At 42.4% G+C, this 27946-nt stretch overlaps 2 protein-coding genes across 7 annotated transcripts in view; one reads left to right on the top strand and one right to left on the bottom strand.

Annotated features, from left to right (window-relative positions):
* Nucleotides 1–3963, top strand: part of myo6a (myosin VIa) — a 118862-nt gene extending 114899 nt beyond the window's left edge. For all 4 annotated transcript variants that reach the window (XM_070986804.1, XM_070986803.1, XM_070986802.1 and 1 more), the window contains one exon: nt 371–3963. In XM_070986804.1, coding sequence (XP_070842905.1) covers nt 371–570 — 200 coding nt within the window. In that variant the 3' untranslated portion in view covers nt 571–3963. The remainder of the gene's footprint in view (nt 1–370) is intronic.
* Nucleotides 3964–4531: 568 nt separating this feature from the next.
* Nucleotides 4532–27946, bottom strand: part of LOC139347317 (interphotoreceptor matrix proteoglycan 2) — a 40924-nt gene continuing 17509 nt past the window's right edge. Inside the window, exons 10-18 of one of the 3 annotated variants that reach the window (XM_070986799.1) lie at nt 26260–26453; nt 25987–26042; nt 23862–24818; nt 21986–23792; nt 20991–21703; nt 15119–15338; nt 12578–12785; nt 6143–6225; nt 4532–5032 (exon numbers count right to left, since the gene is read on the bottom strand). In XM_070986799.1, coding sequence (XP_070842900.1) covers nt 6186–6225; nt 12578–12785; nt 15119–15338; nt 20991–21703; nt 21986–23792; nt 23862–24818; nt 25987–26042; nt 26260–26453 — 4195 coding nt within the window. In that variant the 3' untranslated portion in view covers nt 4532–5032; nt 6143–6185. Of the gene's footprint in view, nt 5033–6142; nt 6226–12577; nt 12786–15118; nt 15339–20990; nt 21704–21985; nt 23838–23861; nt 24819–25986; nt 26043–26259; nt 26454–27946 lie in introns of all 3 variants that reach the window. The other 2 variants (XM_070986797.1, XM_070986800.1) reach the window with 2 other exon arrangements.

Here is a 27946-nt window from a genome sequence, read left to right as displayed (position 1 = left end):
GAAAGGTTACGTCAAAGATGTTAATATGCTAACTTTAGTGTGTTAACATGCTAACATGTTACCAAGCTAATGTGCTAAATGTCAGAATGAAGTCAACTTACTACATTTAGGCTGTTAACATGTTAACGTTGCCTGTTGGCACAAGGAATTAGTAGCATTTAGGATATTAATATGTTAAATATCAGTATAATTTGGACACGGTGCATTTCGAAACAACCATATGACGTCAGGTTAATGCTATGTTTAGCCGTTAGCATCATCAAATTGACTGATTGAGCCGACTTCCAGCTTCCTTTTAGTAGATTTTAATCGCAGTTTTCTGGGCTCTTCTAGTGAATGACTGACACTGAATGATGTTTTCACCTCACAGGAAAGGACGACATGGAGATGTGCGAGCTGAGTCTGGAGGAGACGGGCCTGTCGAGGAAGAGGGGCGCCGAGATCCTCCCGCGGCAGTTCGAGGAGATCTGGGAGCGCTGCGGCGGGGTCCAGTACCTCCGCAGCGCCATCGAGAGCCGGCAGGCCCGACCCACCTACGCCACGGCCATGCTGCAGAGCAAGTTCAACTGACAGAGACCGGGGGCTTCTCACTGCAAACAAAGGGACAAACGCACCAGCTACCTAACAGACGGCGTCTGAGCGTACCGCACCAGGTTCTGACTGGCGTTCACGTGAACAGCGATTCTTCTCAACTGTCCTTTTGTTTTTCTCCTGGTGTCGTTTTTTTTTTTTGTTCTTGCTGGCTTTCAGTTCCTCAAAGGGGGGGTGGGGGGACGGGGCGGGGGTGGGGAAGTTTTGCGGTGAACCCTATGCAGAAAAAAAATCACACTAAATTACCACATCCAGAAGTTTTCTGAGGAGTTCTGTTCTCTGTAACGTTTCTGCAAGTCTAACTACGAGGCCTTAACACTACTTTAACAGGGTTTAATTGCCAGAAGTAGGACTTTTTTTTTCTTTAGTTCAATGCTGCCTCCCCAAACAAGAAAACTTAATTCCTTTGTAATTATGCATTCCTGATCCTGACACTGAAGTCTCACCGGTGTGTCGCTTCCCTCATAACAGCTAGCTGGTGATCCCTCTCCGACTTAAAACCTGCTGTTTACATTGTCTTCACGTGGTTCTCACGGGGCAGAACACACTTGCACAAGGAGCCGTCGGTTGTCGCCGAGCTGCACGAGTGTCGGATTGTTCCTCGTGACCGCGCTCACGATTAAGTCAAATATTTGCTAATACTTTTTTATTTTACCTTTTGTCTTTCCAACCGAATGTAACTTGAGACCTCGTTCATGTAGTGATTCCACTTTTCTTCTCGTTGTGTGTGTAATGTTTAAAGCTAATGAGAACGGTCCAAAAATGTTTGACTTTGAGACCAAACTTTGCTCGATACACCAAACCCGCCTCCGTCGGGTGGGTACTTTTTTTTTTTTTTTTTTTTTTTGGCCGGAGCAGTAATTCAGCTCAGTGATTAGTTTTTGTCTGCGTTTATCAAGCAAAGCAGAAAATGTGAAATAATTATGCAAAAGCTGAGATGCAACTCCTCTTGTGCTGTTTGAGACCAGATCAGCGCTGCAAAAAATACTCATTCATTCCTTCACTCTTCAAATTTTCACACAGGGGAACATAATTTGCCAATGCAGTGATTCCCAAGGCAGGTCCGCATTTTCACTGACGTCATCCTGAAAAAATGAATCATCTGGCTCCCAAAAAAATATCTGTCTGCCATGTGAGAAGCTAACGAGCACGTCATTAACCCTGTGCCATCGCTGGTACTCGCCGTGAACTGGAACATTCATGCAACACTGAATACTTTCACGTATATCGCAGCCGGAATGTAAACGTTTATTCTTGAAAGAACAGTTTCTACTTCAGTGGCTCGGACGTGAGACAGAGAAGCAATAAATCACTTAAACTAAGCTAAGAGAAAAGAAACAGCCTCCTTTGACGGGTACATAAACGGTTTAAAGACAATCTGCTGCGATGTGACACCTTCTCTACTCACCTGCTGCCAGTCTGTTCCTGAGCTTTCTATCTTTTTCTTCTCTGCACAACAAGGAGGTGATTTAGATCGTCTGAAAGATCGATCGGAAGAACATCTGTCTCCCTGCAAAGTCTCTGATCCCTTTTTACAAATGGCATTAACATGCAGGAGAGCAGGCCTGACATGAATGAATGAATGAATGAACGCATGAATGCATGCAGTGACAGCAAAGACAGAAAGTTTGATTCAGTGGTTCACAGGTCAAAAGACGTCTGGACATCTTGTTTAAAAGTGGGGTGAAGAGTTTTTTTTTTAGACATCTACTGTAGGTTACAAGATATTTCAACAAGTTCCAAAAAAAAAGACTTTTCAATCAAATTTCACCAAATAACCTCTGAAGGTCTCTGTTTCAGTGGTTTGAGACGCATTAAGTTGTCTGTCTTGCTCTTTGATTAACACATCTGTCAAATTACAGTGACTGCATATGAGCTGTATGCTGACATGAAGTAACTCCATGTTGTTATCTCGTCAGTTTCAGCACTGGATGTCTTAAAAAACACTGTTTTAACCAAATGTAGCCAGTTTTGACGAGATGTCTTAACGTCTTTTGATGCGTCAATCACCAAATCGGTCTTCACCCTTCGTCTGTTTCTCTCTGAGCTGATTTATCCTGGTTTGTGAACGCTGTTCGAACACTTTGAAATGAACAGACAGACAGCGTGAAGAGCAGGATAACCTCAGTCATCCAGTCCAGTTCTTGATTATCTGCAGCTGAACTAATCTGCTGTTTATTCTGGTTTTAAGAACATTTTCAAACTCAGAAGTTTTCTTTCACGTCTCAGACACGCCGCCTTTAATCACCCTCAAATTCTACTGTATTTCTGTGAGCTGACTGTAATCATTTTGATGAAGGTGCGAGTTCTCACCAGTTTATTCTGACTGAAGACGACTGAAGATGCGTTCCTTCACCTCCAAATCAAACGTCCTCATTGGCTTCATGTGTCTCCTGCTGGTTCTACTTCAGTTGATGCTGCCTGTGACGTCACATATGGCACAGAGACTGAAGACAAAACACTTCAGATTAGCTCAGCTCAGGTACAAACACAGTTACATCTTCAAAGATCTGAACTGGATTTTAAAGATAACTGGTTTGGTTCGGATCTGACCTTGAGGAAAGCGTGTAAACAGACGCTGAGCATCTCATCCAAAACGCCTTCAGGTTTCATGCAGAACCAAGTGAGATCGTTGTTTAAAAGCATGTTCATGCCGAGTGTAACCCTGAGATCCCACCGGCACAACAGCCAAACGTTCTGCCCTCCACACGGCTTCACACCCCACAGACGCCGTTTGACAGTCCTCATTTTGTCCAACTGGTCGTTTTTTCCTTGATGTTTGTGCTTCTACGATGGGCAACACAGACTACGTAGTTAAATTTTAAGAGTCCGCACAGGACGTTTTATTTTGAAAACTGCAGTTCAATATAAATGCTGTTCCTGTGTCTGGCGCGTGTTTCCAGCTGCTTGTGGTGGAATCACAGACACAGTCTGGAAAGGTGGCGGTCAGCCAAGCCGAGCCCGCCTGACCCTGCAGGTGAAGGAGCCTCATCCTGAGCTTCGCCCACAGTTCAGACCTTGGTGTGGCTGAAACGTTTCCTCAAATGTACAAGAGACGGTCCTGCCTTCATTACGATGCGTTCCTCTCCGCACACTTCGATCTTTCCTCGGGAAGCACTGCCTTTGTCCACTCTCATTTTTCTAACGCTGATCTCTAACAGATGAATAAATGCATTCCATGTTTCACTCACCTCTCTCTGCTCTTTCTTTGGCGTCATGAACAATATACCTGCAAAACACCTTTTCAAGAAACGCAGAAAAACTTCTCTTATTCAACACAGTTTGTATTTTCAACTACTGATAATGAAACTGGTTCAACACTTTAAATAACAAAAGTCCAAATTACAGTTTTTTCTTCCCCAAAAGCAGCAACACGCCTCAGTCGATCTGTAGACTCAAAGAAAAGAACAGTGGTTGTCTATTTACATGAACTGTACAAGAGAACATGGTGACGATTAGAGATCTAACAAACTCACAAACTGGGTGCATTTGCACAAAAATATTGATCCCGCACAGATTCATCCGTTAATCCGTCATCAGTTCAGTGCTTTGGTTTATGACCAAATACCTAAAATCTAATGACATTCCCATCGGCCTCAGCTGCGCTTAATGCCAATTAGAAAACGCTTACAGAGTTGGTGAACATGGTAAACATACCTGCTCAACAGAGGTGGGGGACCTCCAGCCTCCGGGCTGCGAGACTGTTTGATCCAGTAATGGCCTTTTTTTTTTTTTTTTTTTTTTTTTTTTCCAGCGATGAACAGTAGACTATTGTGTTCTACCGAGTGGTCCCTGAACGCAACATACTTGATATTGTGTCAATACATCAAGTAAAAGGCCAGCGTAAGTTAGTTTATGAGGACAAGCTCACAGTGATGAAAAAGGTCAATCTTGAGAGACATTAAAGCTACAAATGTGCTAAAGTGGACGAGCTACAAGGAAACTGACCTATCAGCCTCCTTCGCCTGTTCATCAGAGCTTGTCCACCAAGCGATCCTTAGCTGCAGTACATACGACGTTCAGGTGTAAACAATCCCTGATGCGAGGTTCGTTTTTGTTTCCATATTTGAGTTTTCAAATGATCTCCTCATCATTTCACATCAGATGCTGAGTGTTTTTTAATAAAGAGCAACCTATCTACTACACAAACACAAACAGAGTCAGCAGACGAGCACAAAAACAGTCCGGGGCGATCAATATCCTCCCAATCGGTGCTGCACAGTCGTCTGCTGAGCTCCTCTTTGCTGTCACGCCGCTCGCGGCCGCAGACGACGGCTGTCCGACAGTTTTCAAAGTGGCCTAAATGTCCGTTTCCCCTGAAGGGAGATTGTCTTTTGATATGAAGCTCGGAGCTCTGAAGAGTTTGGAGGTGAACGGTTTGTCCTGATGTCTCTTCAGCTCTGCATCATTTTGGATTTTTGACAGTGAGGCCTTGACGAGTCTGCAGGGGAAAAGATACGAGATTAAAGGGGCACGCCACCACTTCTACAGAGTTTGAAAGATGCAGAAGGGAGGGTCTGATGAATGGCTGGATCCTACATTTCCCATAATGCAACTTGACAGTGACTCTGCTGAATGCATTTTAATAATTTATCTTAGCTTAGCATAAAGACTGGAGGCGAGGGGAACAGCTAGCTTAGCTTTGTGACAGGAAGGTGAACGTACAGCTGTGCGCCTGCCGGAGGAAAACAGGTCCATTTCTGCAATCAGTTCACTGAATAAATGATTTGAGGTTCCACCAGCTTTTAATGTTAGCTGTTAATACGAATGAATTAATCAGAAGTGCACCACTTGCCTGTAATTAGAGCCAAATTAGTTGTTACTTTCTAGGAAATTATTAAGAAATGACAGACCTGTTTACAACCCCGACTCCAGAGAAGCTGGGAGCCGTGTCAAAAATCTGAATGTGATCGTTTAATCCTCTCTGACATAAACTCACCTGAAAACAGCCCAAATACGACATATTTAATGCTTGAGCTCATCATCCTTGTTGATTTTTGTAAATATCTGCTTATTCTGAACCACGTTGATGTTTCTGTGGGGAGCAACAAAAGCGTGACGCGCCCTTGCAGCTCGGCGGCGGTTCAGACCCCGAAAGAGGATCACAGAGGAGCAGACTAATCACCCCGAGGGGGGACGTGGACTTGGGACAAATCCTTGTGTTTACCCGTCAGCCGCAGTTTCTGCTCCAAAACAGTCTTGACACTCGGTCCTCCTCCATCCTTCAGGAGGTTTAATCACTCAACGCTCGGCTCTGCGTCTGCTTAAACACACAGCAGCTCTAAACCAATTTGGGTTCAGACTGACAGGAAGGACTTCAGTCCAGCACTTTGTCTAAATGAAACGATTGCAGGGGGATAATGGTGCGCGCAGGTGTTTGAGATTAAATCCAAACCTCGAGACAAACGGCGAGGTGTTTCCTGCACCATCAGGTAACAGCGTCACCTCATTCAGCACTAACTCACATGAAGCCTTGCTGACTGAGTCTTTCTCCAGCATTAACACGAGTGCACATTTAAGCAGAACGAGCTCGCTCCCGGCGTCCTCTTACCTTTTGTAGTATTCTCAGGTAGCGTCCAATCCGATGTATTTTCTTAACTGGCCAGGCCTGGGAGGGAGTACCCGTCTTTGTATCTAGAAAAAGAGAAAAATTAAGCAGGTGTGAAAACTGCAGCTACAGCAACATGAGCTGAGACGAGACTCCATCCTGAAGCCAGAGGGAGACGATTCACAGAAGACCTGCACATAGTGTAAATGTGCTGAAGACAAAAGAGCTGCGGACAATCGTCCCTGCAGGGAAATCACGAGGACTGAACCAGGAGACGAAGACACATTCAGCTGATTAGTGAAAATACACAAACTGGACATGATGGTGACTTGAGATCAGGTCTGTTTGTCTCCTCTTCATTCAGATTTCTGCTGACATAATGAAACAATCACCAGCAGATGCTCAGCTCCACTGAGGGCGACGTCTTCATTTTTTGGGCTGTAGATTCACAAACATCAGGTGAGGTCTTAAATCTCGCCTCATTTCAGATCAAACATGAAACTTTTTCATATCAGATCTGCAGGATGTAACACAACACGTCATCTGCAGCACGAGGGAGGATGTGCTTTACATTTCATTTACCACAAGAATCGAGTTCGAAAAACGAATGCAGCACAGAAACCAAACGTCTTAACAATTCATTAAGTTTCTACCACACTCCTAAAAGATAAGGGTCCAAACTTTAAGACTCTGATGTTTTTGGTCTGAGAGGAGTGAGAGGACATTCAGGGACCTGGTCACAACAGAGAGCCGAAGTCATGACATCACTTCCTGTCCAGCCTCTGTACCACTAGCTCAGTTCAGTCACTCTTAACAGAGTTAAACAAGTTATTTGTGAGCTCCCATTGATGTGCTTCTATACTGACTGACAGGTTGCCGTGGATGCAACATGTCAATCACAAGGCAGCCACGCCCTACAGCCTAACCTGCTTTATGCTCTAATCAACTGGAAACATGAGCGTCATTAACAAAATGAGCATCACGCTGCAGTGAAGAAGACGTGAAACCAGTGATAGACCATAAACTCATGAGCTAAATGTTTACTGTGAGAAGTCAGTTCAGCACCCCGACACCGGCTTCACCTTCAGACCTGCGTCCACTTTTATACAGTCTATGGTCATAACGAGACCCAATTACAGACACTTGACTTGCTTGTGAACTTGCCACCTCGGTTGAGCCGTGACATTTAGCCTGCAAAGGCTTACGGGAAACGGTGTTTGGTGGATGTTCAGTTATTGACAATTTGATTTTGAATCTCTAAAGTGCCTCTTTATACCAGTGGTTTGTAAAAATACAACAATAACACATGAATAAAAACCTGTTTTTATGCTCGACACGTAAATACAGATCCAGTCAGCCCAACCCAAAAACTCTGGAGAGGGCGGTCTGCACTCTCCACGAGCTGGACAATAGTTTGTTGTGCTGAAATATCTCAGCCATCTGTCAGAATTACTCCAACCACACTTCCAGCGGTGAGATGAGAATGAATACTGTCCCCAGATAAACAGGAAAGACATCACAGGCAAGTCCACAAGCTGATTGACAAGTTGTCTCTGAGGAGTCTGTTGACAGCAAGCACTTATTTAATTATTCATACGATATGTGCAGAACAGCTATGGATGTAAAGTGATACTGGAATTTTAACTGCAACCACAATAATCACTTAAAGCTTCAATCCAGAAAACTCAACTGTGCCAACTCCACATTAATGTGGAGGATTAAGACCACAAACGCATCACGCTCAGATCAGTAACATACAAACACGTAAGCAGCGTGCTGCAAATACAACGAGGATCACCACTTTAACAGTCTGCAAACTCTATCCAAGATACTCCGAAAACCAACTTTTCCGAGCGAAATGTTTGCACTTTAAACATGTGAACACACACACACACACACACACACACACACACACACACACACACACACACACACACACACACCTGACAAATGAGAAATCTGTTTGTTACACAAACACTAACCTGGGCAACAGTCCAACCACAACAAATGTTGGCTGGTGAGCCAGCAAGTGTGTGGCTGCAGCACAAAAACGTGACCCGGAGTACCAGGGGTGCATGGAGAGCAAAACCTGAACAACTGTGTTTTGGACTCAAAGCGTCTCCGAGGTTATCGCTCAGTGTGCTTTCAGCCAATCTTTTGATGAACAAGCCTTTATCTCGCACCAAAATGATTTGGTAGCTTCCTCCAGCAGCTCTGTGTGTTGTCAAGCAGCCAGGTGAGATTAAAAGGAACGTGCAGCTCTGCAGTATTAACCTTCAGGTTCTGCTCAGTGTTTACTGCTGTTTCTGCTTCTCTGTCCTGTTCTCGGCCGGTCTGGATGCAGGATTAGACCAAACGGGGTTCAGTGTTAATGACAGCTGGCGAATCCGAGATGACTGCAACCCCCTGAGATCCCCCTTCAATCCCCCAGGTGAGACAGAAAAGCTGCCGGTACCTTAAATTTCAGGGAGTGGACGAACTTTAGCTTCTCTGCTGTTTGTTCACGTAGAACTGATCAAATATTCACGAGGAACAAAACCACTGAGGGTCCAGTTTGATGAGAAATTACTTCAGAGTGTATTCAGCTCCCCCCCAATGCCACACACACACACACACACACACACACACACACACACACACACACACACACACACACACACACACACACACACACACACACGACAATCAGCGCATCGACTAAATGTCAGTGAATTAAATGTCTGACGTTGCTTCAGGTGGTTTCAACCCATCATCATGCAAAGAGTTCAGTCTCTCACCCAGCTTCAGATACGATGAACTATTCTCCTCACTGTGTTAAAATAAACAGCCTGTTATTTAAAAACACCAAACAAACAAACAAAGGTTGTTTATTTGCCATTTACTATAAATCTTATGGGATAAATCGAATAAAGTAAGTGGACAAAAGTAACTGTCTCGCTGTCAGGTGAATTGAAAAATGAGCACCTGTCAAACAGAGGCGATGTCTCAACATTTCAGCGTCAAGGTTCACATCAATGCAGAGTTTTCTCCAATCACACAGGAGCACGTGTTGTGGAAACACAGATCCGTACACATGTCCAAACTACTGGCCAGGTTCAAAGTAACACATCCGCCAGGTGAGAACAACATGTCTGCTTTGCACTGAAGAGTTATTTCCTTGAGATTCTGCTGTGAATATTTTTAGTCCTCAGAGGATGAATCCAACATATTCTGATTATTTCCCAACATTACAATCAAGGCCACAATTCATGCACAAGAGATACCAAAAGGACCTGTAAAATGACCTCTAGCGCCACCTTTAGACCAAACTGCAGCTTCCTGTTTAGGTCTAAAGAATACAATATAAATATATAAAGCAGTAGGAGTATTCCTGAAGCCGCTGTGAACATAATTCTGTACAACATAAAGACTTATTGCGGCAATAACACGATGCATTTATCCTCCCATATTCGCTCTCTCCCTATGTGTCTCAAAAATGAGGAAATAACAACCTGAAACCCGCCGAGCGACAGCCCAGATCACTTCCACCGGCACCACTCGAGTTAATGAATTCACCATCAGACATCGCTATAAAACAAACAGCATCCGGTGCAGGTTAGAGAAGAGAAACGGGCTAATTTCCATGAAGAGAAAGCTCGCCGCAACGAGCAAAATCATCCAGAGACCATCTGACTCAGATGTCGCCTGCATTCGTTCCACTCAGACTAAATCAGCTGAAAAGGTCTCTCTCTCTTTTAATGTCCTGTCATGTCTCATGGGAGACACAAGGATGCCCCCAAAAATGAAGCACAAGGTCGTCCAGTTAAAAACCTCTTGTCGCACTGACCAATCAAATACATGCAAGCGGGTTAACTGTACTGTTCACTTTGTGATTTACGTGACAAATGACTGAACTTCCTGGTTCTGATTCATTTGTTTGGACATCATAACATGCCCAAACCAACACGTCCCCTGAAAAAAATCTAAACTGACTGTTCTGTCCAATATTTTCATACTGTGGGTTGTAATGAACGCATGTGGGCGCCTCCAGGAAATCTTTAGGTCAGGACACCCACGAGATCATTAATAAGGAACGAAAGAACGAGAACGTTTCTGCTGCACACAATTCTTCTCACTTTTTAAGACTTTCTTCTTGCATTTGCTTGTTTTTCCTCGTAGAGTATCTTTTCAGTTGACCGTCTCACAGCTGTCTGAACCCAGGCGTTTGGTATTCAGTACAGTAGTTTAGCTTGGTCAGACTGCAGTCGTGATGTTTTCAGAAGTGGAAACTAACTAAGTACATTTACGCAAGTGCTGTACAAGGTCACTGTATTGATCCCTCCCTTCACGGCAGTATAGGTAGTGACAGATCTGAGTACTTCTTCGTGATACTGCACTTCTTCTCTGTAGTTTCAGTAACATCTCAGTCCTGACCAGGGGTTAAACAGAAATTCAGAAATGTCTTCTGTCTGAGTGCAACAGGCTTTATACAGATAATAAGAATGTAACCTAAAAATATCTCTGCAAAGGTCCAGATGATGGGAAATTAATGTTTCAATAGAAAAACCTCTGAGGTGCTCTGTGTCAGGAGCCGAGGTGCTGAAGTCTAACAGGGTTGAAATTAGATTTTTCTGGCAGTAGAAGGGCAGTGACTGTGAGGCGACACTTAATAAGAGAAACGCTTTCTATCCGTTAAAATTCAACTTAGCATTGATGAACAGCTGTGTGAGCTGGAGATGTGATAAGAGAGATTAGTGTGAATGAGCACAGGACTGCAGAATGATAGAGTAAAGGCAGGGGACGGGGAAGAGAACAGAGGCGGCACATACAAGTGAATGCATTGCATTCATGTGACATTGTGCTGGTTTACTCTGCTGAAACGTGTTCAAGCTGAAATCAAAGAGGCGGCAGACAGACAAACAGTACACAAAGTAAATATCAAAATGCATGTGAACATGGTAAGACACACATTGACCCCATTTGAAGCAGAAATGCATCCTAGGGCTCAAAAAATGTGACACACCATCCTGCTGCCACAAACATTCACTAAAGCACCAAATGTGGATTATTCCACCGCTGAAAATAGTCCCCAACAAATGAACTATTTCCTCCTGTCCTGATAAAAACCACAGTGTCCAGCCGTTTGAGGAAGTAGACCTGAACACAACAGGAATGTTCTCTCAGAATATTGAACTGCAGAACAAAGACACACTCCCTGAAGGACTTACTGAACTTCTTCAGTAGGAAGCGATGTGCTTGAAGCCGAGAGCCACAGAGGATGGACGATTACAAACTGTCAGCTAAAGTTTCTGAATGTAAAAGGCGATGCTGAGGCTCCCCACAACGCAGTTTATTAAACAGCCCAGGCAATAACTTTTAATCCAGTTAAAGTTTCATAATGTAATAAAACCTCCGAAGGACAGAAACGCCGTGCGTGTGGACTGACGCACCGTTAATGAGCCACAGCACTAATTAAGCTTTTGAGGAATATGAGGTTTAGATGAATGGACCCATGTTCTTAAACAGAGACTGTGGAGATTTAAAGCCAGTTTTCAGAACTTTTTACTTTGCTGCCGACGCCTGGAAATCATCACTGTTCATCACTTTTAGGTCAATGTTCACCAACCTGAGACACTTCAGGTTACTATTCTTACAAAGTGGTTGAATAAGTATTTCTTTTGGCACATCTGGCTGAATGCATTTTGAATTATTGATTAATCACCTCATTGTTTAGTCTTTAAAATGTCAAAACAATGTGAAAATTTCTTCAATGGTCCCAAACCCCAAAAACTGCTCATTTACTTTAATAAAAGACAAACAGGAAATCCTTTCATTTAAGAAGCAAACCAGCACATTTGACATTCTGCTTGAGAAACGACTGAAATGACTAATGAATTATTAAAATAGGCAATTAATTTACCCTCGAATTATTTATTATGAATTATGGTTTCAGTAACAAGCAGCATTCACTGGTTTTTGTTGGGACTGTAAACAAATTATTGACACATTATCACCTTGTAAAGTTGTTATTGGAAACACTTGCACATCAAGCACATACGGAGCATTATTAGTCTTCACCAGCTTCAGAGGTAAATACTGTATCTGGCCTTTTAGTGTACAGTGTGTTTATTAGACCTGAAAACAGGCTGGAGGCTGATAATAGCCATGAGACTGAGCCCAAAGAGTAAATCTCTGTGCTGTAAAACCAAAAATGAGCCGAGGGACAGTAAAAAGTGGAACTGCAGAGTCAGAGGAAATGTCTCTGTGGGTCATTTGTCTATAAAAATAATGACTGATGCGGTCAGTCTCATGTCCAGTTTGGCTTTACAGCAGCTCCAAAAATATCTATTTCTCTAATAAACCCTGGCCGCAGGTCTGGTTTTGTCTGTGGCTGCTGGCTGCCATCTGACACTTAATGAGAACTCAACATGCTAACAAGCCCTGTATGCATTTATTTACCTGCACAAGGCTCCGTGTCCAGGAACTATGTGACACTCCCCTCCTTGGCAGTAGTCTGGCTGGAGGACACACACACTCTGACAGGGCAGGCCATCCACCGACAGGAAGCCCGGCTCGCACAGACACTGAGCCTCCTTCGTCCAGCCGTTCACCACGCAGCGAGAAAACTCATTGCACGCCAGGAACTTGCAGGCGTCGGCCTGATCGGCTGCAGGGAGAAGAGAGAGAAAACGTAGTCAACATTAGTATTCATGAAGTGTGTGTCTGCGCCTCCCTCTAACCACCCTGCTCTCTCCAGGAGGTGCTGAGGAGTGTTTGATTTTAATGAGATCCTCAGCTTCTGGTCTGCATTGAAATGTAAGATTCAGCCTCTGGCGTGGACGGCTCTCGAGACTAAACGTCAGACACGCTCCCAGGAAATCAGCGTGTTTGGGGAGTTTCACGGATGAAGCGTACTCTGTGTGATGCCATGACGAATGGTCAGCATCTATCTGTGCAGCTGTACATCATGCATGTGTGTGTGTGTTTGAGCCAGACGACCACACGGACGCACAGAGGGAGAAATCAACAGGAGTTGGACAGATGGACAAGCCTGGACAATCAGCTGATTATCAGTATCCTTGTGTGTCGGGTGGGAAAATGAACAAGGCTGCTGCACAGAACTACAAAGACATGTTAGCTGTTTCCAAGGTCGCGAGTGAACTTTCAATGTCACTGTTTAAGGCCGTTAAGGCCCCTAATGAACAACATCTCTGTTATGTGTTAATACTGAATAACCAACATCAGCTGGCACATCCTTATGGGATTTTTCATACTCTCACGTATCAACCAGTGTCCTCAGGCCCTCAAGTACTAAAGCTGCTAACTTAGGTACAATTTTGAGGTACTTGTACATGGGTATTTTATGGTGTTTCATACTTCTTCATACTCTAAAAGGAAAGTAATTATGCAGACATCACATGCTTTCACTCTGACTTCAAACATACATAGAGTTTTTTAAGACGACACTTGGTTGGATATTCATCATTGTCAAATATCTAAATTAACTTCTGCTCTGCAGTCATTGGCCGGCCTTTTCTCTTTTCTTTAATACATCTCCTCCATCCAACTTCAACAACAATAATAATAATAATAATTCTAAGGACAGAGGGCGTCATGTGCTGCACACACTGTGATGCCCCTTGAGGCAAATTTGTCTCGTGCAATATTGGACTACATAAATAAAACTGACTTCACTATTAAATTTATTTGAGTAAGAGATCTCTAGAGGGACGTGTGGCTGGGTGCGTATTATAGTACTGAGTGCATTTAATCAGTATGGCATGAGTGTGTCTGCAAAAACTTGATCCTGGTTCAAGATTTTGCTGAAACGCCATCAGCTGCCTCCGAGGAAAAACACGCAGCAGCACTTCTCCTCCCTGCTGCTCACTCCTCATCTTCATTACTGTTGCTGCAGCCTTACACTGTTCAGTACAATCCCACTGTGTATTGGTAGATTTGACATATAGACCTAATTACTGAGTCTATTTGAATGTGTTTGTGATCTCTGCGCTCTGCCTGCATCTCATTTGTAGAGAATATTACAGTACAAAGCTTATAATGTATGAGACGCATACAAAGAAGCACCGCTGATACAACAATGGGACTCATTACAAGATGCTGGTTTGTGTTTTATCACATAGAAGAAAAGATATCATTCGACATCACTGAACAAAATGAACTTCTTAAAGGCACTGGCCCATTGTGTGAAGTTAAAATAGTAAAACCTAATGTAACACTGAAATGTGTGCTGAGTCTTGATCTGATCGTGTTCCTAATCACAGGAAGCGTCATTCCTCACTGTTTCGCCTTTGACATCGACTTCTGAACGCAGCTGAAGCAGCAGGAGGCCACGCTTCCTCCTTTACACCACATAAATAATGAATAAAGGCACTGAATTATTTGATTTTCACCATTATAATTTCATTGTTTTTGTGAAACTTTTTTTTTTTCATTCATTGTGACCAGCTTTAATCCTGACAAGGATTCAGGCTGGGTGGTGTGACAGTATGTACCCTGCAATCGTGTGCCCACAGGTGGAAGTTTGGCTATCCCTTAAGGCCTATTTACACCCTGGCATTAACAGTGTCTGCACGTCTACCCAGCTACAGCGCGCGAGGGGGCGTGATGACATTTCATGGGGTGTAGCTGTTCTATATTCCTTTCTGCTTGCCTGCATTTTGCTCTCCACTCTTTCGTTGACATTGTAAATGCATCCAAATACATGTAGTATTGATAGCAGGGCAAAAACTATGAGCTCTACCCAGGCTCCACCTCTCGCCTAAACCCGACTGTTTCCCGTAAGTGACAACACGTCTGACAGGACAAATGTGCTACGTGTGGACATTGTCATATGGGAAAACAGCTCCAGTGTCTCTGCTTTGTATTCGAGGCAGACGCGGTGCAGCACTCTGCCTGCCTCACAAGCTCACGTGCTTTGGTGCTTTAACATATTCTCATGTGACCTCAGAGCGACAGTTGATGGAAATCCTCAAACTGTACCTGGCTCAACATCCAGAGAGCGGGTGTCGATCTGGATGTGCAGTTTCTTGGAGGCGGCGGAGCAGAACTCCTCCAGGACGCAGTGGACGGCCTCGGTGATGTTGTACGGCACCGACTTGGTGAACTTCATCTTGCTGTTGATGACCACGCTGCCCTTCCTGAAGTTAAGAATCTCCAGTTTCTTGAAGCCCGTCAGGTTCGCCTGCAGGAACGGCAGCAGCTGGAGACAGAGGAGTAAAATCACTTTGTGGTCCATTTCTGTCATTTGGAAAAAAGATTTGATCCTGAATGTCTTTGAGGCGTGTGGGAGACTGAGCACCCCTTAAAGGAAAGACGCTGTTAAACATTTGACAGTTAATTTGATATTAATGACCAAGTGTTTGGTTTCATTTATCAAATCGCCTCATCTGTTATACATGAGAAGCCCCATAACTCATTCACAGCCACAGACATGAGAAGAAAACTAAACTGCTAAATCTACAGATTCCCCCATCCTCAATGAATTTTCAAAACTTTCACAAACAAAAGAAACAGAAACTGCAGAGAATCAGAGTTACCATCTCGCTGTTGTTTGCCTCCAAACTCTCTTCTATCTAAACTGACCGAAGTCATAAAGAACTTGAAATGAAATGGTCAATAAATTAACATTCTTCATACCACAAATTAACAGGTACAATCTGATTATGTCCTGCATTTCATGTGAGTGCCACACATTTATTTCCAACTTGTTTAATTCTCATGTTACTTGAATTCAAGGTTTTTATGGTCATTCAGGAGTTGCACAAACCACAGAGTAGCTTGTAAATCATCTCTAAGACTCAAAGCGGCTTTGGAGGGAAAAAAAAAACATGATTGGTTGAGTTTATCCTCACTGAGTCAAATGTCAAAGAACTGCAGTTTATCTGTAGATGAGGTGAAAGAGATGAAAGTACTGCTTTCAATCCAAACACTACCAATGTCTTTCTTGTGATTTGGTTGAACTGTGCCTTTAAACCAAGGACACATATCTCCACCAAAGCTGCACAATCTATTATTTATGGATTATTCATTAATAATGGAAAATATTCAAAAAATCTATTTTTATAAAATATAATGGTTACTGGTCTTGAAGAATTACTGTCATGGTCTTTTCTAAGGTAACTTTTTGGAGTTCAGTTGTACTAAAATAATATCTTTTATGTGAAATACCCCAACAGCCCTGTCAGATGACCCCTAACAAGCCTTAATGAACTCCACTCATCAGTTCCAAATATGTCAATTTGAGCTGGTTTTAAACTGCAGGTTATTTAATGCCATTAATTATATTCAAGTATAGATTGCAGTGATATTTTTGTCTCACACGACTTGCTTACCATGCTTACCCTTGATCTCATCTTTTTGTCATATGACCATTTGCAGCGGCAGACACTGAACGTTTGAACCATTCATCCATTACTTGTAGCTATGTCTACTTTAACTTTAACTGAAATTTTTTTACTACTGTTTATTAGTACTTTACTGGTTTCACTCATACTCATCAGGAAGAAAATTTACTGTTTAGGTGATTTTGTGTCACAGACATTTAATATTGATTATAGTGTTCCTCAAGGTAGCATCCTGGGCCGTCTTGGTTTTCCCTCTGTGAAACATTATTAGTCAGCATAATGTCAAATACCAAAAGTTTTACTTATTGTTGTTACTGATTTGAGTTTTTTCAATGCTTGAAATGGTGCTGTACATATGAAGTTTAACTTTATTATTATTACAATACAAAGAAAAGTAATACCGAATTTATCTGCTACAGGAGCAACATCTGTAGTTCTTACAGTTATTACAAATGCAAGTTAAAAACACAATATATGTTGAATGTAATAATACATCCAAACATCTATACTCTTAATCACAGCAGGTGGCGTTCAGGTGTTCAACTGACTGGCTGGTGGAAAACATGTCCTGTACAGTTGGCTTATCGTAGCTGTTACGTTAACGCTTGTTATGATATACAAAATATGTTTTGTGCCTGAAACCATAAGTAACTGGTGTTAGTGTAATATTGGGATCCTGAAGTGTACCACATCCCACCGTCCAGTCAGGCAGCTGCATATTAGAGTTAAGTCTCAACGAATTTTACTTCATCGGGGATGATTAGAATGGTTTTCCTACATTTCACAAATGTTCATGGACATTTTTGCATGAAAGCAGCAATAGGAAATTTATTTTGTCGCCACTGTGTATGTGCGTCTCAAAATGATAAATACTAAGTGGTACTGGCAGCGGCTGCCACTGATGTGATTGTGTTGTTTACTGGAAAGATGCAGTTTAGCAGCACAGAACTCACTCAGATGACTAACGGTTGCTTCAGTTCGTTTCAGTCATCAGCTTCCTTCACTTATTTCCTGACATCAAGGTCGTTCATTTTTTGAGAGTCACTCACCTCAAAATAGACACCACATCAACAAATTAGCATCTTCCAAAATCCAGTTTGACTCATAGACACACTCAGAGGTGCTACATGTCTGCACGGCACAGAGAAATGCTCAACAATTTTCTCTAATTCCCATATGGCCGCACATAATTACCTCTATTGATGCAGTTAACAAAACTGTTCAGCGAAATGAATAGAAAATCTATTCAGAAAATGAGGGTCTCTTAAGGATTTAGAGCATTTTTACAGGCAAGTACCTAGGCCTGAGCCAATATATTCTATTCATGTGATAATTACTCTGAGGTTCAGTGTTTGAATTTTTACTGCTGTCAGCATTAAAAAGCAGCAGACCCGAGGACACAGAGACAAAGAGCAGGTGACCGAAAGGATAATAGTTTGATTTCATGAGAAAAGCATCGACCTGCAACGGCTGAGAAGAGATTAGTTGAACGGGAAAGTGGCATTTGTGACTAATTTGCCAACAAATTGTGATGCATTATATGTGGACCTACAAGCCTGGTAACGCGTAGACTACTAACTGAGCTAGCTGACGATGAAGTATTTGTTTATGCATCTTCTGTGTGCTCTGTACAGGGGACTATAACTGCATGTCGTTGTGCAGTCCTGTATTGTATAATGACCGTAAAGCTGAACCTTGAACCTTGAGATCAATTAAAGGTGAATAATGGCAGGTCATGAAGCGGGGAAGTATTTCTTCTCTCCAGTCCATTTTCTTATATTAGGACATAATACAAATAAAGGGGGAGGGGGTATTACATTGCTAAAATATGGCCACAAAAGATGAACATGAGCTGTGTTGAAAATTTCAAGAGCATCAGTATTGTTTCCATGGTTACCAGCAATCTAAGATACAGAGGGGTAATGCAAAAATCAGGCAGCAGGATACAAGGACTCACTGAATGCCTCAATGACAAAGATGAATCAGATGTTATGTGCCTTCACTCCGGGTTGAGGGTTACAATTAGCTGCACTCCCGCTGAAAATCACATCTTGAATGGAAATGTAGTTTTTCTGTGAAGAGTCTATGAAAAAACTGCATTCTGGCGGGTTTGTCTTCTGTTTACACACTTACTGTGATTGGTAAATTAAACAAATATGCCCTCCTTGTGGCCATCACTACACCGAGTCACTGTGTCAAAGCTGAATTAGGCTTCATCAAGTCCCTGAGATCTTTCCTTCTGCTCTAAGTCCAGCATTTGTCTCTCCTCATCTGCCAGCGCTCATTAGAAGGACCCATGTGCTGCTTTGTCGAAGTTTCAAAGGCTTTGCACATGTGAAGCAGCTCTTCATCTTAATTTGCTCCAACTACTGTCGCTGACTGTTGCATGTGTGCCTCTGCAGTTTTTTCTCCGCTTACAGGCTGAACGCTGGACAAACGTGAAGATGAATCAAAGCTGCGAGACCACAGATATATGGTGAACGATTTTTGTTTCGTCAAATTTTTCTGTTATATTATCATTTTTAAAACGCGCTGAGGCTCAGAGGAACACAAACCTCAAAGATTTTTTTCTTTATTTATCGAGTGAATGTATGCTGACCATGCATGATCTTTCTTGCTCTGTTTAAAATTCACACTGGGGAGCTTCCTGGTAGAACCACGGCCTTCTAATAGAGGCCACTGGGAACATCCCAGTATGAAAGGTTTACTGATGAATTATAGATAGCTGAGAAGTTAGATTGGAAAACATATTCACAACAGAGAACAGGATTCAAAGCAGTCAACAGGAACAGATCTTGGGTAAGTCCTTGAAAAAGAGTTAAAATAATACAATAATAAAATGAAAGTTCTAAGAAGGGTGAACTACAGCTGAAAGGGATATGTGGGAGTTAATCACAAAATATTTAAACGTGTTTTAAAAGTATATTTAAATACACATGTAAAATATATATTTCATATAGCAGATACAAAAACATTGCAAAGTGCACTACACTTTGATTTTATTTAAGATAAAAAAATCATCTGCTAGTCATGAACAGAAATGTCTGTTGCCATGCTAGCAGCTCTGTAAGGCTCTATGTGCTATGACCTAAATGCTAACGTTAGCAAGCTAATATGTTCACAGTGGCAAGGCTGACATGCTGACGTTTAGCAGGTATAATGTTTACCGTGCTCACTATCACAGTTTAGTGTGTTAGCGTGCTAACATTTGCTAATTAGCAGTAAACAGAAGGCACAGCTGAAGCTGATGGGTATTTCACTGATTTGATCTGAATATCTCTTGACTTTTGACTGTTGGTCACCCTCAACTCAGGTTTCAGGAAAATGTGGTTTCACATTTTCTAGACATCTTATAGACTAAGCAATTAATCAAGAACATAATTATTGGATTAATCATTAATATAATTAGTTGCAGCAGATTTTCAGTTTCTCACTGCACAAAGAAACCACACTGCTGCCACTCTGATCCAAATGATTCAAACCAGGTGAGTGCAGGCAGCCAAAAGGGCATCTAAATCAACCCGCTGCCTGCCTGCTAATTAAAGGGATTTCCATGTTTGTTCAGGGAAGAGTGCCAGCCAGAGCTACATTCCAGTGAGAGTAACCGGCATTAAATTAAAAAGTACATGACTAAAAAGGAGAGTGTGTGAGCATCCCACTGAGCATTTGGGCTAATAAAAATGGTACAGATAAAAGTTGAGCTCCTATCTTGAGACATTATCTGATCTAAAATTTGGATGTTCGTAGCTCCTGATAATCTGAAAATGAAAGTGTAATAAAATACAGCGTTTACTATCTTCAGACTCAAACAACACATTTAAATGTCTTCACATAATTCCTATAGTATGTAGTAGTATGTTAGTATTTCTCTCAAAAAGAGCAAATGCACGAGAAGTCACAGCAGTGTTGTCTCGCCTGCATTGTCCCTGCCTCGTTAATTGAGCCGGGTCATTGTTTGTAGTAAAATGAAGGCTGTATTGTGCCTACTTGAGCTTGAAATTGTCTCACTTCCTCTTCAGGAAAAATAAATAAATAAAAACATATCCATTCACAACACAACGAGCTGCAGGACTGACTCCGTGGGTTTCTGGAAAGCTCTTTCAGAGTGATAGCAAAGCTACAAATGAACAGAGCAGCTGCTCATGTTTCATTAATTGTCCTTCTGTTTCTTTCTGTTTACCCATTATGAAATTCACTGGGGAGGATAACACACCTTGTCAAGTTTATAGAGCTGCTGTTACAAAAACAGTATCCAAGTACCTGTATGAATGTGTGATCCTGATAAAAACCGAAACACTTACATGTTTAGAAGTTTAAATGCGTCAGCTGCCCATTGTCAACATTGTCTTTAAACATTTGACTCCTCTGGAAAAGTTTCTTCTGGATAGTGTGAATATGCAATCATATAAAATCATCCTACTTGACCTTAGTTTGAGTTTTAGTTTGAGAAATATATATATTTTGATTTGTTTTTGATTTGTCTTCAACCTTTCTGTTTTCTTACTCACCACATCTAAGAAGGTGTTTTCCAGGGATCTGTACTCTGGAGATGTCTTGTTGAAGAGGTCCTCAGAGAAGTTCATGTTGGTCACACGCAGGCTGAAGAACACCACCAGCTCCCTGCCCTGGCCGGCCGTGGTCATGAAGGGCGTGGTCAGGTATCTCACTGGAGGCGGGGCTGTGATGCTGACAGTGGTGCGTTCCTCACCTGCAGGTGAAAAGCCACTCCCCTCATCCGGCAGCTCGTTTGCCTCTGTGGCTGCTAAGTCCGTCTGATCCAGCTCCACCGCTAGGTCCTTCACAGCTTGGTCAATGACGTCTTCGGTAGCTGGTGGTGGGATAGTTTGGCTTTCACCTCCTTTCTGCACTGCTTCTTCCAAGTCTTCATCGATAATGACGATGGCTGGCTCACTTTGCTCTGACTCTGCCTCTGCCTCTGGCTCTGGCTCTGTGGTGTCATCCTCTGAAGACTCAGGAGCAGAGGGGATTACAGATTCCTCTGCTACCTCAAAGAGTCCAGAGTCTATAGTCGGGCTGGGTGCAGACACTTCAGACCCATTGACAGAAGTTGCCGGAGGTGTCGGGAAGGGGTCTGAAACCGGTGCTACCGTTAGACTGATGTCTCTTTCTAGGGATAAATCACTTTCTTGTGTCTCCTCCGGGGAGTCTTCTATGACTTCAATGCCCTCTGATGTATCTTGCTTGTCTGGAGCTGTCACCTCTTTGAAATGTCAGGCAAAAAGGCTGAATTAAGTCATGAGCACTCACAAAGGATTTCCACAAATTACAAAAATGTGCCTGCTGAGTGAATTATACATAATACATTCAAACTGCTTCATGCTGAATTTTCAGTTTGAATGGCCACTTCTGCATAGAGATAGCATCCTAGATATTATTTCTTATTATAGGAAAGGATCCAGAAACCCTGCTCTATTAACATAATTCACTGCCTTGAATCACATATATTTCATGCTCTGCGCCACAACCAATGCCTGTTCCTCACCTGAAATATCAGAGGTTGTTTCAAACTGTAGATCACTTTTCATTGTTTCTGTCGTGACGGCACCAGTGTCACTCTCCACTTGTGTGTCTACGCTTTCAACATCCTCCTCAAAGTCATCAATGATGGGATATTCATGGTCATGTTCGACTACATCTCCTTCAGAAGGGTGGATGTCTATTGGTATGATGGGTAAGTTATCTTCCTCACGTGGCCGCTCAAAGTCTGGTTTGATTGGTTGAAGGAACTCATTGTCTTCAATTACCTGAACAGTGTCCTCTTCAAAGTGAATACGTTGCCTGCCGTCCAAAGGATAAAGAATTTTAATTGATTCGGCTGGTGGCTCAGGAACATCTTCCACAGGATCTGGATCTACAATCTCAACTATTTCTTTCTCTGGATTTGGTTCTGGGACATCACCTCCTTCTCCTTCTGGTTCTGGGACATCAACTACCACTGCTTCTTCTGATTTGGGCTCTGAAACCCCGGGTAAGTCTTCTGCTGGTGGTATAATATGATCTACGCCTTGCCCTAGTTCTGATGCTTCCTCCAGATTCTCAACTACCCCGTCTTCTTCTTCTAAAACATCAGCTCCCTCTTCTTCAGCTTCTGGTGGAAGCTGCAGTTCCAAAATGTCCATAGGATCCTTCTCCGGTACTGGAACCACAACCAATTCTTCCTCTGGTTTTACATCCTCGACTGCATCCTTTGGTTGTAGTACATCTGGTACTACTTCTGGCTCTTTGTCTAGATCTGGTTCTGTAGCTGAATCTACAACATCTACCACTTCTTCAGTTGGTTCTGAAATCTTTTCTGGCTCTTCCCCTGGTTCTGCTGCCTCAACTATCTCTTCTTCTGTATTTATCACTTCAGTTACATGCCATTCCTGTTCTGATGCCGTTTCTGGTTCAGATGCTGATTCCAATACATCAAGCACACCTTCACCTGGCACTAGAGCTTCAACAACTTCTTCCTTTACTTCTGAAATTTCCTTTGATTCGACCATCTCTGGAACCTCAGCGACCTCTTCTTCTTCAGGTTTCACAGCATCAAATGCTTCCTCCACAACTTCAGGTACTATCCCCTTGGAAACTTCCGGTACTATTTCCTCTGACCCTGCAGGTTCAACCACCTCTTCCACTGGTTCTAAAACCTCATCTACATCACCACCAAATTCTGACTCTTCCTCTGCGTCTGGAGCTGGATCTGAAACCTCATCATCTTTCTCAGGTTCTGGACTTGGATGTGACACCTCAAATACACCTTCTGGCTCTTCTTCTGTAACCTCAACAATTTCCCTTTCTGACTGCAACACTGTGCTCTCATCTGGTTCTGCCTCTGGTTCAGGTTCTTTTGGCACTGAAACCTCAACTGGTTCTGAAACTTCATCAAGCTGCTTCTCTGTTTCTTTTGGTTCTGAAGCTGCGACCTGTTCTTTATTTTCATCCTCTGACTCCAAAACATCAGCTACTTCTTCCTCTTCAGCTGCTTCTGTCTCTGATTCTGAAACTTCAGCAACTTTTTCTTCTTCAGCTACTTCCTCTGGCTCTGAAACTTCAGCTACGTTTTCTTCTTCAGCTACTTCCTCTGGCTCTGAAACTTCAGCTACTTTTTCTTCTTCAGCTACTTCCTCTGGCTCTGAAACTTCAGCTACTTCTTGCTCTTCAGCTACTTCCTCTGGCTCTGAAACTTCAGCTACGTTTTCTTCTTCAGCTACTTCCTCTGGCTCTGAAACTTCAGCTACTTTTTCTTCTTCAGCTACTTCCTCTGGCTCTGAAACTTCAGCTACTTCTTGCTCTTCAGCTACTTCCTCTGGCTCTGAAACTTCAGCTACCTTTTCTTCTTCAGCTACTTCCTTTGATTCTGAAACTTCGGCTACTTTTTCTTCTTCAGCTACTTCCTCTGATTCTGAAACTTCGGCTACTTTTTCTTCTTCAGCTACTTCTTCTGGCTCTGAAACTTCAGTTTTTTCCACGTCAGGCACTGACACCTCTAAATTCCCTTCCTCTGGGACAGAAACTTCAATTTGTTCAGCTGTCGGCTGCAAAACCTCAAGTTCTTCATCAGGTCCCGCCTCTTCCTCTGGTTTTAGCCATTCAGCTTCACTTTCCAACTCCGAAACTTCATGCACCTCTATTTCTGAAAACTCTCCAGGGTCATAGGGTTCAGGGACTCCCAATTCAGCCTCTTCCTCAACTGGAAGAGTGTTAACGTCTTCGTCTGCTTGAAGGTTCACTATTGGTTCAGTTGGCGGCTGGCCTGTGACACCTGGAAGTGTTGTGATTGGGAGTCCCAAATCAGACAGCTCCTCTCCAACAGGAGCTGTAGTTAATAAAATCTGTGTGGTGGGGGTAACAACATCCAAACTAGGATTCTCACTCTCATCATCAACAGGACTCAGGTCTGCCTCTGATATCAGATTTGGAGACAGACTGATATATGGTGCATCGGTCTGCAGCTTGGGAATCACAGGAGGGGTCGGGATGTAGTCTCTCACAAGTTCACCAGTTTCGTCATGATGAATGGTTTCAATCTCATGTGTAATGATCAGCAATTCTTCTTCCTCCACTTCTTCATTTGATGGCTCAGACTCACTCACATGAATTGCCTCAGACTCATCATTAATATCCTCTGAGGCCGGGGAATGATCGCTGTCCTCTTCCATCCCACCAGTCACTGCCATCATCTCATCATCTGGGACAGCTGTGGGATCCAGCAGGGTCACAAGGGCGTTTTCCTTCTCCATGGGGTTGAGGGGAACCACCAGCCGCGGTTTATCAACTTCTGGCTCATCAGTGAAAACTTCAAACTCGTTGTGTGAGTCAGGCTCACTGGACTGTGGGGATGTATGACATGATTAATGCAATGAAACAGGTGTCATTTATCAATGAAACTGCATTTGATGTTACAAAAAGTGTTCAAAAACCTTTATATACATTAACACTTTATTTTACAGTTTAATTAATATTTCCTGAAAGGAACCAATTGTAATTATATATTTTTAGCAAGATTTCCAAAAATAATTCTGTTATTTGGCACAAAATATTGGGAAAATGGAGACAGTGTATAATTGGTACATTTCCAATTAATTACGCTCAATTAATTCCTCACTTAACCAGTAGTCTTTCAGTTAGTGCACAACAGGCCAGCTGATTATTCATAAAGTGTTAAACAAGAAACTTATCAAACATATTTACTTGGGTTTAAATAGATAGCTATTTAAATAGATATGCTAGTTTTTCTGCATTGCATTGTTCCTTCCATAAAAGAAATTATGGGAATTGTAAAATCATAGCCTCTGTACGTTAAGTGATTTTTTTTAATTCTATTAGTATTATTTGACCACAGTTGTTTGCTTCTACCCCCTGAGTGTTGTTTTAATTAAAGTCTAAGGATAGAGGATGTCATATGCTGTATTTTAAAGCCCAAATTTGTGATTTGCTATTTTGGCCGATACACATAAAACTGACTTGACTTCTTCAGCTGCATATTGAAAAACTTGAAGTTCAGCAGATGTTTTCTCAAAAAAAAAAAAAAAACAAGCTCTGATAGACTCACTGAACACCACCTGTCCAGCACCAAATGCAAACACACACAGTTAGAGACTAGCTGGCAAAGAAAGTGGAGCACTTAGCAGCCAGCAAGACAGATATTTTTCTCAGGAGTTGGTCGAGACCCAAAGGGGTAAAGGAGAGTGAATATTGGACTTACATTCATCAGGTGGACAGAAACTCGACTCCAATCAGATAATAATGTTGCTCAGTGTCCGCTGGATGTGTAAGTAGTTTGCTGATTTATAAAATAGAGTTCAATGGTATATAAGGTCTCTCTGCCCCCGGGAGGTCAAACTCAACAAACACAGTATATCATGCTAGTAATGCTACCTGTACTCTTTTCCTAATTATTGTATTCTCTATAATAACAGCTACTATATAATGAAAAGAAAATCTAAACGCCCTCCTTTCCTGGGTCCTTATTCCTGTAGCAGTTACAAAACCTCTTACCTCATTCACTACTTCTACTGAAGAGTCTGATGTCAATGCTGGTAGAAGGATTGTTTCTGTCAAAAAGAAAGTAGTACACTGAATTTTAATACTTCAGAAACATGCGTTGGATGAAATTAAATCAAATTTCCAACCGATAAAATTTCCCACCAGCTCGCTGTAGAGGATGACAGGATGGATGAGTGAATTTACAGTATTTTACATTTTTAAATTGTATAATTAAAACACACAAAGAGTGAGAGTAGCATTTGTTAAGAGATGTTACAACTGTACCTGGTTCAAAGTTCAGTGAGTCCAGATCGATCGGCAGCGAGGCTTCATCACGCAAAGCCTTGGTCACCATTTCCCTGAGTCCGAAGTTGGTTGAAACCTCTGGGGTGCCGGTCGCCGTCTCTGAATTCTCCGAGTTGATTTTAGGTGAATTTATCTCGAAGACAAGAGAGTAGTGCACCGAGATTCCTCCAGGCCTGAAAAGAGGAGATCTTTCTGATTCAGAGTTGGCGAATCAAAATCATTGATCAACTAATCTATATCAACCCTCTGTGAGTACAGGTCTTCTCTTCTGATGATTTTGTGCTTTTGGCCAGTAATAATCTCACCTAGCGTCCACTGAATTACGTGACGATCAATACAGAAAGTCTAATTTGTCAGTGTCACAAGTCCTGAGAAGGTTAATAATGACTGAATTAAAGGGATACCGACTGTCAGCACAAGCTGCAGAGAGAAGACCTCAGTTTAACACAGAGCAGGTGACACACAAAGGTAATCAAAAGTGGCGCTGCAGTAAGGAGAAGCACATTCAGAATACCAGGTATGAACATCTGAAAAAAAGACAGACTGCTTCAAAGCTTCATCAATATTCTGCACAGCTGCTGTTATCAAGAGAGAATAAGCTGATTTGCTGAGATGTGACTGATTAGAATGGCGATCATGTGGATTTCTTAGCTTTTGTGAGAAAACTGATGTCTGCCAAACAAAAGCACATCTTCATTAGGTTGCAGAGGTAGTTCTGTGTCTAAAACATCCACTGCATCACTTCACAAACTCAGACAGCTCTTTGTCTGGAGTGGACCTGATTGTGTCCATATACGTCTGTAAACAGATGCCTCGTCTCCTCTCTGTAGGTGGCAGCTGTCTTACGTAGGTCATTTTAAAAGGTGACAGGTAGTATGCACCCACAGCCACTTCCTGCTGTGGAATATCCTACACCTGTTACCAATCATGTCGTCACCTAGCATCAACTCCAAAGCACCTGAGTTGAGCTTTTCTTTGTTTTTGATGAAGAAAGGCGGTGGGGGCACGTGGGTGCAGCTCACATATTAAAGGCCTTTTAACTTTTCAAACAAAGAAATGTGCCTTGAACTATTCTTCTGAGGAGATCAACCTTCGTGAATACAAGCAAATCAGCTTTATTCATTCCCTTTTGTCTTTTTTATGTGTACACCTTGGTTTCACAGAAGTCTTTTCATTTATCCGGTGCACAAAGCAGCGCTCCTTCTCTCCCCATCCCCTGTCTGGTTTCCTAGACGATGTCAACAACTTAAAGCTCCACCAATCAATAGTTTTTACATTAACAATGACTAAAGTAATTGCTTGTAGTCTGTAAGTGCTCACAGTCACAATCCCACAGAAAGTCACTCTTTTTAGCCCCTTTTAGCTCATGGTTTTGATTTTTACGGCAGATTTACTGTCTGGTTCAGTGTCAGTGTTTTCATCAGCACACAAGCTCTATAAACCCACAATACACTACCTGTTCAGCAGACAGACACAGCCAGATTGCAGCTGGTGCACAAAGTGGAACATTTAGCAAAAAACAGATATTTTTCGCATTTTTCGGAGTCACTGGAGACCAACCAACAGCTGAAAGAAGAGTGAAAACTGGACCCTAGGCTTGATCGTTCTGCAGCACAGATGCAAAAATGCATCCACGGACGGGCTTCTATGCAAACTGCAACTGCAG

The sequence above is a fragment of the Chaetodon trifascialis genome, chromosome 19 (assembly GCF_039877785.1).
Source record: "Chaetodon trifascialis isolate fChaTrf1 chromosome 19, fChaTrf1.hap1, whole genome shotgun sequence".
Lineage (NCBI taxonomy): Eukaryota > Metazoa > Chordata > Actinopteri > Chaetodontiformes > Chaetodontidae > Chaetodon > Chaetodon trifascialis.
The sequence above is the reverse complement of the archived record's forward strand: the minus strand, read 5'-3'. Positions and strand labels throughout refer to the sequence as shown.